This window comes from Poecile atricapillus, chromosome 3, assembly GCF_030490865.1.
Source record: "Poecile atricapillus isolate bPoeAtr1 chromosome 3, bPoeAtr1.hap1, whole genome shotgun sequence".
Classification (NCBI taxonomy): Eukaryota; Metazoa; Chordata; class Aves; order Passeriformes; family Paridae; genus Poecile; species Poecile atricapillus.
In genome coordinates this window covers 105341974-105357893 of record NC_081251.1, presented here as the reverse complement: position 1 = coordinate 105357893, position 15920 = coordinate 105341974, and the positions used below count along the sequence as shown (strand labels likewise).

General features: G+C 53.3%; 2 protein-coding genes across 4 annotated transcripts; both read right to left on the bottom strand.

The window, feature by feature from the left end:
• Window positions 1–1169: 1169 nt before the first annotated feature.
• Window positions 1170–10620, bottom strand: RRP36 (ribosomal RNA processing 36). Its single transcript, XM_058836874.1, has 7 exons — window positions 10371–10620; window positions 7169–7307; window positions 3838–3904; window positions 2962–3066; window positions 2765–2839; window positions 2555–2672; window positions 1170–2341 (listed from the first exon to the last, which is right to left on the bottom strand). Exons 1-7 carry the CDS (start codon window positions 10567–10569, stop codon window positions 2202–2204), a joined length of 843 nt encoding a protein of 280 aa, XP_058692857.1. The 5' UTR covers window positions 10570–10620; the 3' UTR covers window positions 1170–2201.
• Window positions 10621–10715: 95 nt separating this feature from the next.
• On the bottom strand, window positions 10716–15797 carry NPAS4 (neuronal PAS domain protein 4). 3 transcript variants are annotated; one of them, XM_058836867.1, is made up of 8 exons: window positions 13940–15797; window positions 13228–13394; window positions 13001–13137; window positions 12710–12815; window positions 12346–12592; window positions 11969–12078; window positions 11409–11544; window positions 10716–11312 (listed from the first exon to the last, which is right to left on the bottom strand). In XM_058836867.1, exons 1-8 carry the CDS (start codon window positions 14038–14040, stop codon window positions 11021–11023), a joined length of 1296 nt encoding a protein of 431 aa, XP_058692850.1. In that variant the 5' UTR covers window positions 14041–15797; the 3' UTR covers window positions 10716–11020. The 3 variants fall into 3 exon arrangements, with proteins under 3 accessions (XP_058692850.1, XP_058692851.1, XP_058692849.1); XM_058836868.1 differs by having other exon boundaries at window positions 13228–13453; window positions 15665–15797; XM_058836866.1 differs by having other exon boundaries at window positions 15665–15797.
• Between the last annotated feature and the right edge of the window lie 123 nt (window positions 15798–15920).

The window sequence follows — 15920 nt, the reverse complement described above, 5'->3', positions numbered from 1 at the left end:
CTCGTGTGACTGGCTGTCTGTTCAGCTGCAGAGCACATGGAGAGGCTCACTCAGTGACCTGGGGAGAGTATCCCAGGCCACTGGGTCTGAAGCCATTCCTCCTGGCCCACAGGCCCTGTGAGCCTCTGGTGGGCTCCGAGGGTGTCACTGACCGGGTGCGTGTGGCAGCGTTGTCAGCCACCACCGCCTGTGCAACCAGCACAGTCACATCCACTGCGACCAGTCATGCCCAGGGACACCCACAGCAAGTTCCCACTCTCCACCTGGAGGGACACCAGTGCAGGTCTGCCCTACATCTTAGAAACATGGAAACAGCTGCTTGAGGCTGGGAGGCTGCTGGAAAAAGCAGCTCCACAGCAGAAAGAAGCTCTCTGGAGATGTTGGAAGCATCTGCTTCCCTTGGAGCTGGTGCTTCCATGCTGCCTCCTGCCCAAAACCCAGAGGCAGCTCAGTCCTGGCAGAGCTGGGCAATGCCCCAGGGCTTGTCCTGCTGAGAGTGCTGGGCCCAGGAGCTGGCAGGCAGATGGGCCACAGGCTCACTGCTTACCACCACTGTGCTGAGCAGAAGCAGGTGACATCCCAGCGAGGATGTCCTCCTTGCAGGCAGGCCTCAGCAGGAAGACCTTTAGCTCCAGAGGGGCAGGAGGGGAAACCAGGACCACTTTGGGGATGCACCAGCCTTGCACCTGCTGCACCAGACCTACAAGCAGCAGGGGATGGGGACACAGGGACTCAGGAATGCTGAGAAGTGCCACATGACTCCTCAGAGAGGTCCTGGCAGCAGGTCCCTGGCCAAACTGGCACATCCCATGTCTACTGCCTTCCCCCAGTTCCACTAATTACTCTCACCAGAGCAGAACATGTGTCACCCACAGGAACTACACTGGGGACAAGTGGTTCAGCAACACCCTCAGGCCAGCTGACCTGCTCCTTGCTGCATGTTTTGCTCCCAGCAAGGCCTGTCCCCAGACCCCAAACACCTCTGGTCACTCACCCAGCACACTCTGAACTGTCACACTGGGGTCATCTGAGCCATCCCTTTGTAAGCACAGCCATGTCAGACAGGAGCAAATGGAACAAGGAGAAGCAAGAGGGCTGGTAGGATACTGGGAGAGAGGCATTGACTCCCCTAAGGTCACTTTTGACTATAAGAGCACTCATAGTGGGAATAAAGGAAAACAGGTACTTTATTTCATACAGGATCAGTTTCCTAGGAGCACTGATAACTCTGGAGATGACACTGAGAAACCAAGCTGCTCTGAAGGAGAGATCCCAAGCAGCAATACCTGAGCAGTCACAGCATGACCCGTGTATGAGGAAGGCCAGCCACACCTAGATCTGCATCACCAGGAGCAGCCCACGTGGAGTGGAGTGATCCTCTCACCTTCACTCATCTCTTGTGAGACTACATCCAGATACTGATCCATGCTGGGCCACCAAAACTTAGCTGTTGGTTGTCTGGGCTGACTCCAGCTGAGTATGTGGAAGCTGTCAGAGGCTGGAGCACTGTAGGAAAGGCTGAGGAAACAGGATTCATTCACCCTTAGGAAGAAAAGACTTTGGGGAGATCTTACAGCACCCCTTTCCCACCCCCCCTCACACCTGTGACAGAGCTGCTGAGAAGACAGAGCCAGGCACTTCAGTGAGAACAAGACAATGATCATAGACTAAAACCAGGCAAGTTTCCTGGATGAGAAACAAAAAGTTCCATCTTGAGAACCTGAAGCATTAGAGCAGAGGCCAAGAGAGGTGAAGGCATCTGTCCTTAGACATTACCAGATCCCAGCAAAGCAGCCCTGGGCAACCTGAAGTCAGGGTTGCTGCTCTGAGCAGGCATTGTCCCACATCCTTTTCTGCCTCAGTGGAAGTCTGAAAGAACCTGGAGTAGAGCCAGCAGTGCAGGGCAGGGCTCACGCTTTCCTTGCTAGAGTTAGAAATGAGCAGGTGCAAGGGCAAAGACAGCTGTCATCACCATCAGCATCTGCACGACACACTTGTCACCACCCAGGCATGATCTAAACCACAAGAACACACTTCAGCTAAAAAAAACCCATTATTTCCTTCAGTTCAGCCCCTGCTCTGCTGCCTTACAGCATCACTCTACAGTGGAAGGGCAGATCCTGGGAAGAGGGATAGCCATCCTCCAAGCCTTGCCAAGGCAGAACGAGCCAGTGCCAGACAACAGCATGACTGTCCAACAGTCACAAGTTCTTCTGTGAGGGCAGATGGCGCTTGTCTTTGATGGCATTCCTCTTCCTCTTCTTGTTCAGGAAGCTCTCCAGCTTCCCACTCCTCTTCAGCTCTGCATACTTCTCAGCTAGTTCCAATTTCCGCTTCTCAGCTGCAGAGGAGAGGGATATGAAGTTTAAACTGAAGCCCAAAACACCTCTACAGAGCAGCCCTTCCTCACCTCTCCCTCCCTGGTCCAGGCTTATCTTGTCCCTTGAGAACCAGCACTAGAAGAATCCCCCCACAGCTCTGTGGAAGTGCCTGAATTCCTGCCAGCAGTACGCCCTCTCGATCCTCCTGCAGCATGTTCACACCAAGTACTTACATTTCTTTAGGAAGAAGGGTCTCTTTCCCTGCTTAGCCAGTTCCCTCTGTTGTCTTTTCAAAGACAGCTCCCTCTCTCTCAACTTCTGCTGTTTTTTCTGTGCCTTTTCCTGCTGTGTCTGTAAAAAAAGGATGGTCTGTGTCAGCATCGAGGCAGACCACACCTCCTCTCTCCCAGTGCCTCACAGAGGAGATGCTGCACTGAACTCACCATACGGTTCAGGAGCCGCTGAAGTTTCTCCTTCTCTTCCATGTTCCGGCATTTCTTCAGCTGCTTCTCAACCATCTGAAGAAGAGAGCAGAAAGCTGCATGACTGCCTACCTGTCACCTCCACTGTGAAAAGCCTTTGAAGAAGTAGCCCCTGCCAATCAAGGTTCTTCCAGGCAAGGACAGGCACAGAGCATCACCTCCTTTTCCTGCTTCTTGATGCTGTCCAGGAAGCTGTATGTCTTCATAAATATTTCAGGCTTATACTCTCCAGACAGGTCATCAAATCGAGGGTCTCTCTGGACCTGTCAGCAGGGAAGGCAAAGGCAAGAGCTGTAGCCAGTGTTATCCCATTAACAGCCTGCCTACTCTCCCTTCATGGCTCAGACAATTTTTTTCCCCAGAACTGTTATGTTCGCACCACTGAAGTATCTGCAGTTGGCAAAGATGGAGTACGACGGTCAAGGTGGCATCCCCAAAGTCATGCCTGCATTGAGTTTACCACGCAACAGACATCTCCATATGCCAGTCTGCCACCCAGGAATAGCAGCAGGAGTGCTGCTGTCAAACACCTGCAACTCCCAGACCAAGAGCTGGCTGAATATGTGTTGTCAAGGTGATGGACTTGGGAACTCAAACCTATCTAGATTTTCACAGAGATTAACTGGGTCAGATCATGCAAAAAGGGAGGGACAAAAAGAGGTCTCTAACTGTGGAAATTACCATATTCCAATGATCCAGCAATGATAAGTCAAAAGTTACATTCAGACTGGAAAGTAGATGGACATCTGAACTTCTGGGATTAGTACTGAACAATGATCATGGTTTGCAGTGGAACTGTCATTGGTGGCAGTCATTGCACCTTCTAGAAATGCCTGGGTCACAAACTCTCAACCTGCAGCTGCTCCAACCCACCTCTTGTTCTCTCCAGGGAAACAGTCACTGTCTGCACTCCCCAGTGGTCCAGCCCTGTCCTCTAGATGTAGCCTGTGCCATCTGCAGTAGCCCCATTTCCATGTGCATGCCCTGTCAGCAGAGCTAAGGGAAGTCATGAACTGGGGAGGGGCAGCACTCACCTTCTTCCTAACAGGGACAACTTGTCTCAGGAAAGGTACAGGCTTCTTGGCAGACATCTCCAATGGCCTGAAAACAAGAAAAATGCATTTAAGAGGAGCAGACGTCAGAAAGAGGCCCAAGCTAATATGTTGGGAGGTCATTTGGACCCTCAGAAGAACATTATTGGACAACAGACTCTCCCAGCTGAATCCTCATCATGATACCTATAGAAAGCAGAGGTGACTCAGTTAAAAGCCACAGAAGGCTGCAACAACCAAATGTATCAATATGTGGTTAAAACAACCCTACATAGAACCTGGAACAGCTCCACTGTATCAAGTGAAAACCCACCACCTGCATCAATAAATGTGCTGCACTGATTATTCCTCTCATGGAGTCACAGAATGGCTGGGGGTGGAAGGAACCTTTCCTAAAGCAGAGTTACCTAGAGCAGATTGCACAAGATTGCATCCAGGTGGGTTCTAAATATCTCCAGAGAAGGAGACTCCACACCTCACTGAGCAGCCTGTTCCAGTGCTCAGTTACCTTTCACAGTAAAGTGAAGTAGTAGTTTTTCCTCATATTCAGGTGAAACTCCCTGTGTTTCAGTATTGCCCCTTGTCCTGGGTGCCACTGAAAAGAGCCTGGGCCCATCTTCTTGACACCTGTCCTTAACATATTTGCAGTGATAAGGTCTCCTCTCAGTTGTCTCTGCTCCAGGCTAAACAGTCCCAACTCCTTCAACCTGTTGTCATAGGAGAAATGCTCCAGTCCCCAAATCTTTTTTATTTTTTTTTCCCCTCTACTGGACCCACCCACTCCAGGAGCTCCATGTCTCTCTTGCCCTGAGGATCCCAGAGCTGGGCACAGCACTCCAGACTGGCCTCACCAGGGCTCAGTAGAGGGGCAGGATCATCTCCCTGACCTGCTGGCAATGCAGCTCCCAATGCAGCCCAGGATCCCATTGATTTCTTGTCCCCCAGGGCACTGCTGGCCCATGGACACCTCGGTGTCCACCAGCACCCCCAGGTCCTTCTCTGCAGAGCTGCTGCCCAGCAGGTCACCCCCAGCCTGTGCTGGTGCCTGGGGTTGTTCCTCCCCACGTGCAGGACCCTGTTGAATTTCAGGAGGTTCTTTGCTGCCCAGCCTGTCCAGGTCTCATGGAATGGCAGCACACCCCTCTGTGTTCGAGCTACTCCTCCCAACTTTATGCTGTCAGCAAACTTGCTGAGGGACACCCTACCCCTTCACCCAGGTCATTGAATTAGTTGAACAATAATGGACACAGTACTGATCCCCAAGGACACCACAAGTGACAGGGCTCCAACTGGACCCTGTGCCACTGATGATGACCCTCTGAGCTCTGCCATTCAGCCAGTTCCCAATCCACTTCACTGTCCATTCATCTAATCCACGTTTCCTGAGCTTGCCTAAGAGGATGTTAGGGGAGTCAGTGTCAAAAGCCTTGCTGAAGTCAGGGTACACAACATCCACTGCTCTCCCCTCATCCACCCAGCCAGTCATGCCATCACAGAAGGCTACCAGATTGGTATGATCTCCCCTTGGTGAATCCATACAGACCTCTCCCAAGAAACTTCTTCTCTTCCACATGCTTAGAGGTGGCCTCCAGAAAGAAGCGCTCTACCACCTTTCCAGGACTGGTCTATAGTTTTCCAAGTCCTCCCTTCTTGCCCTTTTTGAAGACTGGAATGACACTGGCTTCCCTCCAGACCTTAGGCATCTCTCCTGCTCTCCATGCCCTTTCACAGATGATAGAAAGTAGCTGAGCAGTAAGATCTGACAGCTCCCTCACCACTTGTGAATATCCAAGCTGGGAATTTCTGTAGTCACAGAGAGGGGTCAACTCCACTGTGGCCAGGCTCAGTGAGGAAGCCCAGTTTATACCAGTAAAGAAAAAATCAGGCCCCAGGAAAATGGGCTGCACAGCATATGGTACATGTCCTGAAAGAGACTCCACAATGAATCAGGACCATGAGGATCAATCACAGTGACAACAACAGTTAAGGGAAGAAGTTCTCCTTGCAACACACGCCTTCACAGCTTGATGTTTCAGGCATATGAAGGGGCCAGGATAAAGTGGGTATTACTCTCCCCATATTACTTGGGTGCTGCATCCTGTCATTTGTCAGTACATCAGGCAAGTTGTCAGAAACATGAGAAACCTGTGAACTACCTGCTGAGAGCACCCACACCCAGCCACAAGTGACACTGGGCATAGGCACCCCATAGGCACAAGTTTTCCAAATCCCTCTTAGGGCAGCGTTCAGTGTATTCTCACATCTGCTGAGGCTACCACCCTGCACAGTGCTCTGGAGTCACTGCTGAAGCCAGCTCAGTGCCAGAGGATTTTCCTGAAGCCCTTTCTTTAAGGAGCTCACTTCCATAACAAAAACATGAGAGAAAAAGCATGTGGGATTTACAGTAATACATCACTTAAAGGATTAGAGGAATTAAACAAAAGCAGAATTATGCAAACTGTGTGGCAGAAATAGAGACACTGTGAGAAGATGTTGCATTACACAAAATCCCCCAGAGTCCTGGGTAAAAAGTAAAGCAGAAACATTATCCTAATCAACTCTTTATGGCAAGAGAAATGTATTTTGTGTTCTCTGCTCGTGCATTGAGCAGAAATTCAGAAATAATTTAGGGAGTGCCAGTGTAACAGGGGAAACTCATTCAAATCACTTGGATGCCACTCTGAGGACTGAAAAGTAGCTAAATACTGCAAATAAAGGGTAAGGGTATTGCTCTTACAAGTGAGGGCCTGTGGAGAACTTTTGTTGTGTTGAATACAGGAAAAGGTCTGTGATGGCGAGTACTGTAGAGAGGGGAAAAAGGAAAATGAACACAGATAGAATACAGATGAGACAGCAGCACAAGGATGAATGGAATTCCAGAACAATTGTCTGTGACTATAACTCCAGCCACTGAGAGCCAGGCAGAAGATACTGATAAGCTGGAAGGGGTTTAGGAACCAGCAGGGCAACTATTTCAGGTCACAGTGGACACTATCATAGAGCTGGAGAGGCACACTGTGCCAAGGGTTACAAGTGCTTTAATATAGAGGATATAAAGGCATTGAGTGTCAATTTAACTGTCAAGTGACAGCTGGCTGCTGGGGACTTGAAGAAGACAGGTTATTAAGAGCTCTGAAAACAGCACCAGACCATTCCCAAATGAAACACTAAAGTGACAGGCATTATTGTCCAGTACATTAAAAGAGATCTATGTCAGCTCCAAGGCAACACCACTGCTGTGAGGAGCTCCCAGTGTAATTTCTGGAATGCAGAGCACACACACATTTTTCTGATTGCAAAAGAGCCTCTTTACCCCTTTTTGCCTTGTTGCTGCTTCAGTGTAGCTTTGGTAGGCTTTGCAGTTTTCTTCCCACCAGGCACCTTCTTGCTCACTCTCATCCTTGCATCACTCTGCACCTGCAGGAGTTCCTCAAAAGACATCTCAGATTGATCTGGAAGAGAGCACAGGACACACCTGAACTGAACAGCTTCTCAAGGCACTTCTTGCCCCCAAACTCCACCAAGAGGGAGCTTGAGACAGTGACACAAGCATAGTGGTGCCATCCCTGTACAACTGCATGGCAGAAAGAAACCACTGCATCTCTCAGCCTTCAATTCCTCTCCCATTGATTGCTTCAGTCTTTACCACTAGAATAGAGCAGCCTCCTCCTCTCCTCAGTGTCTTTGCTTCTCTCTCCACTCAACAGCACACACAAGACCAGTACAAAGTTTTTACCCAGTACAAAGAGCAGCACGAGCACTACAGTGGGCACTGCGAATTCTGAAGGGTCACCTCTCAGTCCTGACTTTCCCACTTTAATGTTTCTTTAATATCCCTTGATGTCAGTAACCTTTAATGCTTCTTATAAGCAGAATGCAAAAATATTTTCATCTCTATTGTCATACTACTCTTTATTCTAGATTTGTACCTCTCAGTGTTCAGAACCAACAACTGAAAGCATTTCTTCAGTCAGCACCTGGATATGCTCATTCCACTCTCATGTAAGGGCCAGAAGGGGTTTGAACTGTGTCCCTTCTGGAAGGGAAAGCCTTGGCAAAACTGACTTAGGTGATGTTTGCCTGCTCAGCACCTCTGAGCAATGACAGGCACATGGCCTTTCTGAGTCTTTGCAATACAAAACACCCCAACTGTGGCCCAGCAGGGACAATCACAGCCTGTATGTGATACTTTGGATGCCAGGTGCCCCCCAAGCTGCTCTTGTAGCCCACTCACTCCCACACAAACACAAAACACTGCCCCATGAGCAAAGTTTGCGTGTGATTTGCCAAATGCAGGAAGCTACATGAGGTCAGTCACACTGGCTCAGAGCATGGACTCATCCCAAGCACTTTCATCCTGGCAATAACCAAGACTTTCAGAAACTACTCTCATCATCCAGAAAACATAATGGGCACAGCCAAGAGCTGCCTCAATAAATGTTTTCATTTTGCTTGTTCTCAATGCTCAGGAACTCTGCTCTGATGACGCTCATTAGTGCTCTGAGGTGGGATATGGGAACACTGACTATCCAGTCTGCTGCACAAGGGACAAAGGAAATGTGAATACAGCATGATTTCATTGCACTGCTTCCCCTAAACACCCCCCTTATCCGAATTCTGAACAAGGACAGTCAAAAGGACAAAGAAAGCATTAAAAGAAAGGAATAATGATGTGGAAGGTACTCTCAGCACTTGTAAGACAAGGCACCATCACTTGTGCTCCCATATTCCATTTGGCTGCAATTCCAAAACAGTACTATTTAAATAGCAAAGGCTCACAAGATGTCAATTAAAATGAGACAAAAACACCACATAAAAAGATGCACCATTTAGCAAAGGTACCAAAAGGAGATTTGGTATAAATCAGTTGCAGCAAAGGCATGCAGAGTTTCCATAAGATAAAGTATTTCAATACTGGTACAGGAGACCAAACCTGACTACCTGAAACCCAACAGGGAAAATTATTTCCACACAGTAGTATCAGTTCACTGAATACATCCTACTGCCTATTTGTAGGAGATTGAATTAACCACTCACAGTGATAAAAACATCACTGGACATCACTATAAAAAAAGACATCTGTCTGGGGGCAGAAGTGAATGGTTCCAGCAGCCATTCACTGCTGGGCAGCAGATTTGGCAACTGTGTGTGTGAAAAGATTCTGGTTAAAAAGGCAGGATTAGCTTATTTTCCTTGTTCCTTGCATTCTTTCTTGAGGATTTAATTTCCCCATTTTTTCATTCCTTTTTTTCCCTTAGAATATAACTTACCTGTTCTCTGCTGTCTCTGTAGTGCATTTAATTTTCCCTCCTGCCATTTTTTCCCTTCATCCATTTTTTTGTGAATTGTTTCCTTCTTTTTGCACCTCTTGATAAGCTACTGTTACCTGCTGATAACAGGGGCATTTCCTGCTCTCAAGCATAGCCTCCTCGTGTTTCCTCTCCTCCCACAGACTCCTGTGACACATGGACACCTTATGCCTTCCTCAGCTGAACCTGCAGGGAGCTATACAACCTGCAGAGCACATCAGAGCATCCAGGATGCAAGAACAGATGGCCTAAAGAAATACCTGATATCTGCCCAGTTGTTCCCTGCTGAGACAAAATCAGTGCTGGACTCTAATATAACTCCTTCTGCTCCAGAAACAAGATCACAGAGTGCCCTGACAGATGGCAAAAGCAAAACTGCTGTTTCCATTCCTATCCAGCTGTGGGAAGGAAAGAGTGCCTGTCGGTGATCCTCTCTCTAAGCTTTGCTCACCATTTCCTCACCAGAGGAAAACAAAATGCCTACAACAGATGGTGGGGCGCCTCGCCCACCTGAATCCCACTGCCAAAAGCTCACCTCTAGAGATGTGCCTCCCCCACAGCCCCACACAGACACACTCTGGAGACCCTTTCACAAGGCAACCAGTGACTCCTCACACCTGTGACATGCTCTGTTGTGCCCTGCCGTTGACACCCATGTCTACTTGCTCACAATACAGCTTTTGCTGTATTTTTCGTAAGGTTTTCATTCTCACTTGGATCGTTCAAGGAAACCAGACTGTGTCTGCTGCTGTGGATGAGAACCCTCTCCTCCCAAATCTCACCCCACACTATGCTCACAGCCACGAAAGCCTGTTTCTTCCATTCTCCTGAAAGGGCCTCTGGAGCTCCTGCACATCTGAACTGGCACAGAGCAGTTCTCCCCGACATGTGTGACACCTTCCTGGCCTAGTGGGAGCTGTGTTCCGGCCCACGGCAGGCGGCTGGAACTGCGGGATCTTTAAGGTCCCTTCCAGCCCAAACCATGTTATGGTTCTGGGATTGCACGCACTGGGAAGGCGACTGGGGAGCAGAGGCCCCTCCACGTGTTTGTTTCAGGGACCTCTGACCCAGCTCCAGCGCAAACCCTGCTGGTGATCCTGAGCCGCTCGGCTGGGCAGGCGAGGGAGGGATGCGGGACCTGGAACACGAGGGGCACCGAGCCATCTGGACCAAACGTGACACCTCGATCGCGCCGGGCCCCCTCACCTTTCCCGCCAGCCCCCGCCACGCTCCCGCCGTCGTCGCTGTCGTCGCTGCCACCAGAGCCCTCCTCGGCCGGCTCCAGCCTCCCGAGCCGCTGCTCTGCGGCCGCTTCCTCCTCGCTCTCCGTGGCGGCGGCGGCGGCTGGTCCTCGTCCTCGTCCCCGTCCCCGTCCCCGTCCGGGCCCCTCCCGGCGCGGCCCCATCGCCCCCGGGACCCGGCCCCGCGCCCCCGGAACCGCCCGCGCGCCACCGGCGGAACCGGAAACGGGGCACGCGCAGGCGGTCACGTGGGAGAGCGGCGTTTATTTATTTTCATTTTCCTTTATATATATATATATATATTTTTTTTTTTTTTTTTTTTAAGCAAAAAATCGTACAGAAAGGCCCTGGCGATATCCAGCTAAGTAGTCGTCAATAAGTGTTTTAAGTGCAAGATCTGGATCTCTCTGCGCTGCTAGACTGAGTCGTCCTGATGCTGGAGTTAGCGCAGCCCAGACAAAAGTTTCTGATACGAGCACTAAGTGTATGAAGCGAGGGTTTGCCATTGCCTCCCACTGGGTCAGCTGCAGCTGTGGGAAGTGAGCAGCAGGCTGAGAGGAGATGTGATGACACACATCTGCACTAGGAAAGGTACAGCCAGCAGACCAAGGGATGTCAGCATCTCTGTAGACTCGACACCTGTGAGAGCGCACTTGGAATGTTGCATCCTATTTTCTGTTCAAAAGGAAACCGGAGGAACTGGGGAGGGTGCAGCAGAGAACTCCCAGCGCAGACAGAGGCATCGTCCTCGGCTTCTTCGGGACGGGGCCAGCCGCGGGGCGCGGCGGGCGGCGAGAGGCTGTCGGCCAGGGCGCGGAGCTGCTCGGCCAGCCGCCCGAGGTCCCGGCCCGCGGGCGGGGCGGCGGCGCGGAGCTGCCGGGAGCGCAAGTGGGCCGCCTCCTCCTCCCTGCGGGGGACACGGGGTAAGGCTCAGCCTGGGGGTCCCGGCTGAGCGGCAGGTGCAGGTGATGCAGCCCCCGCCCCAGCCCGGGACCCCGCTCACCTGAGGCAGCGGCAGGTGCAGGTGATGCAGCCGCCGTCCCGCCGCGCCCACACCCGCAGCCAGCTCCAGGCGCGGTCCTTGCGCAGCACTCGCAGCACGGCGGTCCCCGCTGCGGGCCCAGGCCCGGCCCCCAGCGCTGCGGGGAAGGGACTGCGTGAGCCGGCAACAGGGCACGGCCCCAGGCTGCCTGGATAGCCCGAAGGCTGCCCCGGTGGGCTCTGCTGCCGGTCACTAGCCTGGCCCCAGCGGGACAGAAGCCACCCAGAGCAGAGTCAGGTCCGTAGCAGTCCTGCCCTCCCAAAGAGGTGGGGCTCAAGTGGGCTTGTCCCTCTTCTGTATACCGTGGCAAAGCACGATGCCCGCACCCAGCTTGAAAACTACTTGTACACAGTGTATGGGGTATGTAACCACTTCCCTGCCTCATCTTTTTTGGAGCAGGGAGTCACAACAGGGAGGGCTCAGTTTGCTTTTTCGCTGCTGTCCTGGGTAGCCACGTTTCAGGCATAACCAGACCATGGAAGCAGGGAGACAGCACGCACGCTCCGGGGCTTGACACTCACCCACGGCCCTGTGCTGGGCAGCTGCCAGGTCAGCATCCTCAGGGTGCAGGAGGCTGTACCACGACTGACCGACCAGCTCCTCCCTGTGGTAGCCGAGGTGGTAGGTGACACTGGGGAAGAAAAGGGGAGTGGGGACTGAGAGCTGCACAGAGCCTGCACCGTGTCAGCAAGGAGCAGCTGCTGCGTGATGGAGAATGAAACAACAGAGGTACAGAAGTAAGTCGTAAATGAGGGAAGAGCTTTGGGAGGTGTTTGTGAGAGTCTCAGTGCTCATGCAGTGTCTAGCCTGCATCCCATGCATAGGCTTGGGGAAGGGAGATGATTCTTGCTGCCTGAGACGTACAGCTGGGGCTGTGGTGCAAGCAGGCACCCCTCACCTCTCCGTGACATCAATAAACGTCATGTCCAGTAGATGCATGCTCTGGAATATGTCGTCCTGGGAAGCAGCTTCGCCATCTGTGGGCGACTGCACAACGGGTGTGCAGAGGGCCAGAAAGGCTGTGGTGGAAGGGGAGGGTGGCCAGCACAGAGCCACAAAGCGCCCGCACACTGCCACGACCCGATTCCCCCCGTGCTGCAGCCGGAAGGCCTTGGACGTGCGCATCTCGCTGACAAAAGTAACTTCTGCAGGAAAATACAGTGTTCAGAGTGGGTCAGGAGCTGGCCTTGGCTCTCTAATCACAGCCAAGGGCCAGAGCAGGGTAGCAAGATCCATGTGATGCCAACTGAGGCCTCCCTTACCCCTGCCAGGCTCCTCCCGGGCAAGGAGGAGCTTCTTGTGCACATCCTCTCCCACTCGCCCATCCAGGATGTCAAAGACCGTGTCCCCCTGGGCGAGCAGCTCCACCTGACAAAGAGGGGGCTGCCCTCAGAGACTGTGTCTGTCTCAGTGGACCCTGGCTGGCATCGTGGGTGCACAGCCTGCTGGAACCACAGCCCAGCGTCTGCTGGGGCAGCGTGCTGTGCATGCAATAAAGGCACAAGGATGGGTATGGTGACAGCGACTGCAAATGCCCAGTGAGCAGGCCTTACCACGGAGAGGCCCAGGACCTGAGCCACGTTCTCTGAGATGTAGACCAGCTTGCTGTCTGCTGAGAGCACAAGCAGAAACCCCGGGAGCAGGGAGAGTAGTTCTGTGCCGAGGGCCGGTCCCGCAGGAGGAGCCAAGCCTGCAGGGGGTGAGGGTGAAGCTTGGATGAGGCAGGGGCAGTGCCCCATAGAGAGCCAAGCGGGTGTGGCGTACAGCAGTGCTGCGGTACCTGGAGGGAACAGCTGAGCCCCCCGCAGCCGGAGGCACACCAGGGCCATGGTGTGGAGGTAGGAGAGTCGCTCCTTCTCCTGTGCAGAGATGGGCAGCAGGGAGCGCAGTGCCTGCAGCTCCGCATTGATCTGGTCTCGGCGAGCCTTGGAGGCGCTCTTGGTTGACCTGCAAAGCCAGCCACCTGGGACATATGTCCAGGGAGGGAAAGGGACGGCATTCCCTGCCTGTAATTGCGGGAAAAATTCTGAGCTCGGGGGATATGGAGTGGAGATACTCAGCACCCGTGCCAGCTGCTGCCTCTAGGAGAGCAAACCTTGCGGGCACAGGCAGAGGGGCTCAAGCCTACCCAGGGGCACACGCTGCTGGTATGGCTGGTGCCTCTCCTGCTGGGTGCCAGGTTGGACAATGACCTGTGCTTTGGTGGGGAGCCCATGTGACAACCTCCCCACCAACCCTCACCAGGGCGGAAACTGCATCCAGTGCCGAACTGTGCACCCCAGCCCAGTACAATATGCCTTTCCTCCTAAACCACCTAAAATACCTCTGCCCCTCCATATTCCTGCACCTCCTCCCCATGCGCCAGCTGACGGTCCCGCTGTCCCAGGCTGGTGCCAGCACCTTGCAAGGTCCATCAGACCCTACACCTAATCCCGGGGTTCTGGGAGGCCATCCCAGCCCTGAGCGAGGGCAGGAGGCGGGAGGGAGCTCACCTGAACGGCCTGGAGGCACTGGGCGCCTGCTTGGCCCTCGTGGGCAGGCAGCTCATCTCTGCCTGCAGTGGCCGGTGGCAGTGGCTGCAGAAGATGGTCATGCTGCCGGGGCTGGGATGGCCTGAAGCTGGCAGGGAACCGCTGCCTCCTTCGCCTCTGGCTGTGGCTGAACCTGCTGACCCTGCTGCTCCTGGCCTCCTTTTGTACCCTCCTGGGGTGCAGAGGCCAAGCCACTCACTGAGAGAGTTACCTCTTGTGACGCAATTCCAAACAGCTCAGGGCTATTTTTAGAAGGCAGGCTGCTAAAAATAGCCCTTGCAGCCAGCTGAAATTTGAGAGGGGAAGTAATAAAAGGAAGCCAGGGTCTTTAAAGCAAACCTGCCGCTCAGGAGGGGGCAGTGACAAAGGCAGCAGATATCTCCCTGTGGGGCACACATCTGCCCAGCTCCTGCCAGCCCTGCAGAACATCCTGTGTCTAGTCTGCCAGACCGGGAGATGCTCTCCAGCATCACTGATGACTGAGCTGGGTGCTGGGAGAAGGAGCTGATAAGCCAAGAAAATACACTGGAGGCACCTGGACCAATGTGGTGAGCAGTGTCCCACGCCCAGGCTTGCAGCAGGTTCCTGGCAGAGGCAGGTTAGAGCCACAGCACCCCTGAGCCAAAGAGAAGTGGGGTGTCAGTGACCCCTCTCCCTGATGAGCCCCTTCTTTTCTTCCCAGAGAAGACTTCTCCCCTGTAAAGGTTTGCTCGCCTAGAGGCAGCTCTGGCATGGGGTGCTGAGCCTTTCTGGGGCCTGTTGTCTCTCTTTGATGCCCCAGAGATTGTGATTCCTCCCAGTGACAGCCATTCATGGACAGAATTGAGGAGCCTCTGTGCTCAGCACCACATAACCCAGTGTGGGGACTCTGGGTGCTCAAGAGGCGTTTCCTAGTGCCTGGCACCCTGCAAGGAGAGCAAGCTCGGTGCTTCAGTGCACGGCCAAAAAACTCCACCATTTATTTCACAGCTTGTGAGATTGCCTGTGGCTGAGGCAGCTGACAGAGGAAGGGAGTTGGAGCTGCTGGACAACACAGGGTAGACGTTCACCTTAGTCCTCTTGGGTAACCTGCAGGTGCCAAGGACCACAAAGGACGAGCCCAGGCTGGGGCTGCTCCTCATCAGCCAGATGTGCTGTCACAGCACACCCTGTGTCCCTCCAGGTCAACGATGCTCATCACCTATTATGGTGAGGTGCTGCCAGTGTGTGAAGAACAAGCTCTTGTTGCAATTGTGGGGCCTTCTGTTCTCTTGCCATGGGGTTTTCACTGCTCTCACACCACTCCAGACTGCTCCATTGTGTTTGCATTGGCCACCTCTCCTGCAGGCTGAGGAGCCCAGGCACCTCTGCAACCTTGTGCTGCAGGATGAGCACTTGACCCTGGCTCTATGCCAGCCCTCAGGGCAGGGGAGGCAGCCTGGGCCCTCTGCCACACAGGTTCCTGGCATGCAGCCACCACCATCTCAGCTGCCCTGTGACTTTACATCCCAGGAAACACCCTGAAGTGCTTCCCTGGCTTTCTCTGCACTAGCCCCACCGCAGTTGCCGCTGGAACTCCACATCAGACGCCATCAGATATTGGTGGGAAAGGGCTTGAGCACAGACCCCTGTGCCACCCAGGAAGGCTGTTCCAGGCATCCCTCCACCTCCAGCCCTGAAGCAGGAAGCTACAGAGCATCCACCTACCTGAGGGAGCACAGCCCAGGAGACACACACCATTTTCCTTCTGCCCTCTTGCAGGATAGCACAACTCTGGGCAGAAGGCAACTACCCCATGCCAGTGCTGCTGGGGGTGCCCAGCTTCCCTTCCCCATCCCAGGCAGGGCTGTGGCTCACATCAGCCACTGCAAGCTGCTGCCACAAACCACCAGTGGCCTGCAGCTTCAGGGAAAAGCACCTGGTTCAGTCACTCCCCTCTTGCACCTCTTCTCCCCCAGTTATC